Here is a 2,444-nt window from a genome sequence, read left to right as displayed (position 1 = left end):
ATCCTACAGTATTTTTACAGTCTTTTTTACAGTTAAAATAAATGTTTATCAAATAAAGTCTAATGTTACAACTAATCGGGGATCCCTTTAACTGATGTCGAATCACAGCTGAGTCACCTGAGACCAGTGTTTGAGGTCTGAACAAGGCCTGAGTCACACTGAGGACCAGCCCCGCCCTCTCCTGATAAATTCTAATAAAAACTGGATTTATAATGTGACAGTGTTGTTAAACTCCTGCTGTGAAACATTTTGTGCAGGTAAATGTTTCCTCATCAAGCCAGCAGCAGGGTGTACAGTTCTTAATGTTTTTTATTTGTACAAACAGACTCATCTCACCTGATCAAACTGAACTGTTGCAGCTGTTGTCAGATTGGTACAAAAAGCAACTGTTTTCCTGAGGTTTCTTACCGTAAAAGACTTCAGCAAAGCATCCTGTTCCCAGCTTTACTTGCAGCTGCAGGGCGTCTCTGCTGATCTCCCAGGCATCGTGACTCAAGCCCACAGTGTCAGGGATGTAGTTCACACACACGCCCGTTAAATTAAAGCACAAACCATCCGCACTCTCTACAGGGGGAGGGGGAGGGGAGGCACAGGGTTAACTACGGGGGAGAGGAGCATGCACTGAGGCTCACGTGGACGKAGGCCATCTTTGTTGGGAGAGCAGAGAAACCTGACACCCTGACGTGATTTTTATGTGTTTTTTGTTTGTAGTGAAAGGATCTGATCCCAGGATTATTATAGAAAACTGAACCCATCCCCTTCCAAGATGTGTTTGTTCTTATTTTGAGTCCGTCCGGTGTCTCTGACCCGATGGCCTCCGGTCCACATGGCCCCTGACTTCAGGATCCGTACCCATCCAGACCTCCCCAAACTGCCCGTTCCCCAGGCGCTTGATGAGCTGCAGCGACTCCCGCGGGATCTCCCACACGTCTTTGGTTTTCACAGACAGGTCGGCGAGGCGGGGCATCCCCTTGTGGCAGGGGACCACCAAGCGGCAGCAGAGACCCGCAGCTCGGTCTGCACACGCACACACGGCCACGTGCAGACAGGAGCGCAGAGTCAGCACAAAACAAAACAAAACAAAAGCACAGAAAAAAGAAGAAGCGGTCAGGGCGACAGAGCAGAGTCAAACTGTAACACAAAAGAATCGAMAAGTGTCTCCATCAACACCCAACTGTTTCTGGAAACGCTTCCTTCCACATGAAAACTCCCCTGTAGTGACCATGTCAGGCCTGTGTGTGGCGCCGTAACAACACACCACAAACAGGAAACAAGACGGGGAGCATGTGCACAAAGCTTACAGGCTGGGCCTGAGTCAAACAGGATCTATGACATCATCAGGGCCAAAAGGTGTCGTTGGGCTGTTTACATAGAAACACAGGAGTGGAATAAAAATATATAATTTGTTTAAAAAACACMGTTTTAGTGTGATTTGTTTTGGTCCTGATTTCAACAGTGAAAACTAAACAACTTAACAAATTCTAAAGTAAGTAACCCAAAGAACTGTCCTGCTTCCTGCACTGTTAAGGTCACCTTAAGGTCAGCATCTCACTGGGTTGGTTTTATCCACTGAGTTTGTTCTTAAAACAATCACAAAAACCAACTTTCATCTCTAATCCACGTGAAAAGAGCTGGCCTCTGTCACAGGCTAACAGTCATTAAAAATCTGTACTCTGGGAGATCAGATGATCAAATATGGATTTGTCTGCAGAGATGTTACAAAGTGAGCTCAGGTGTTTATGATGAGGGTAACAAAAGGCCAGAGGCAGCTGTCATGTTGATCGGAGAGGGAGGGACCTTATTGTTGAACAACATRAATGAATCAGTTTGTTTCCATAAATGTTGGTTATGTGTTACAASAGACCGGACCGTCAGCAGCCTGTTTGTGCTCCAACTACTGCAGCCCAGAGGTACCTGCTGAACACACCTGGAGGGAGAATTTTACCAACATTTACTGGGAAAACTGGAAGCATGAAGCTGGGAACCAGTCCACGTTGTGTCATTTCATCATTTTAATGATGACAACTGTCAACAAACAAAAAATATAATCCTCAGTAATCTGTGTGTGGATTATTCTTTGTCTTTTGTTTCAAAATAAAATGAGAAAAAACTAACAATCAACTATGTATGTATTTATTTAGTTAATTGTTAGTTATTAGTTAGTAGTTAGTTAGTTAGCTGTTAGTTAATTGTTAGTGAGTGAGTGAGTTAGTTGTTAGTTAGTTAGTTTTTAGTTAGTGAGTGTTAGTTATTGTTAGTTAGTTAGCTGTTAGTTAATTGTTAGTGAGTGAGTGTTAGTTATTGTTAGTTAGTTAGCTGTTAGTTAATTGTTAGTGAGTGAGTGTTAGTTATTGTTAGTTAGTTAGCTGTTAGTTAATTGTTAGTGAGTGAGTGTTAGTTATTGTTAGTTAGTTAGCTGTTAGTTAATTGTTAGTGAGTGAGTG

General features: G+C 43.0%; 1 protein-coding gene across 1 annotated transcript in view; it reads right to left on the bottom strand.

The window, feature by feature from the left end:
• Positions 1-2,444, bottom strand: part of LOC106529781 (tyrosine-protein kinase Fyn) — a gene marked incomplete at its 5' end in the record, with an annotated part of 36,131 nt that overhangs the window by 12,015 nt on the left and 21,672 nt on the right. The window contains 2 exon segments of the mRNA XM_014025283.1: positions 409-564; positions 853-1,017. Of these exon segments, the coding sequence (XP_013880737.1) occupies positions 409-564; positions 853-1,017 (321 nt within the window).

This window comes from Austrofundulus limnaeus, unplaced genomic scaffold, assembly GCF_001266775.1.
Source record: "Austrofundulus limnaeus strain Quisiro unplaced genomic scaffold, Austrofundulus_limnaeus-1.0 Scaffold465, whole genome shotgun sequence".
NCBI classification, from domain to species: domain Eukaryota; kingdom Metazoa; phylum Chordata; class Actinopteri; order Cyprinodontiformes; family Rivulidae; genus Austrofundulus; species Austrofundulus limnaeus.
The sequence above is the reverse complement of the archived record's forward strand: the minus strand, read 5'-3'. Positions and strand labels throughout refer to the sequence as shown.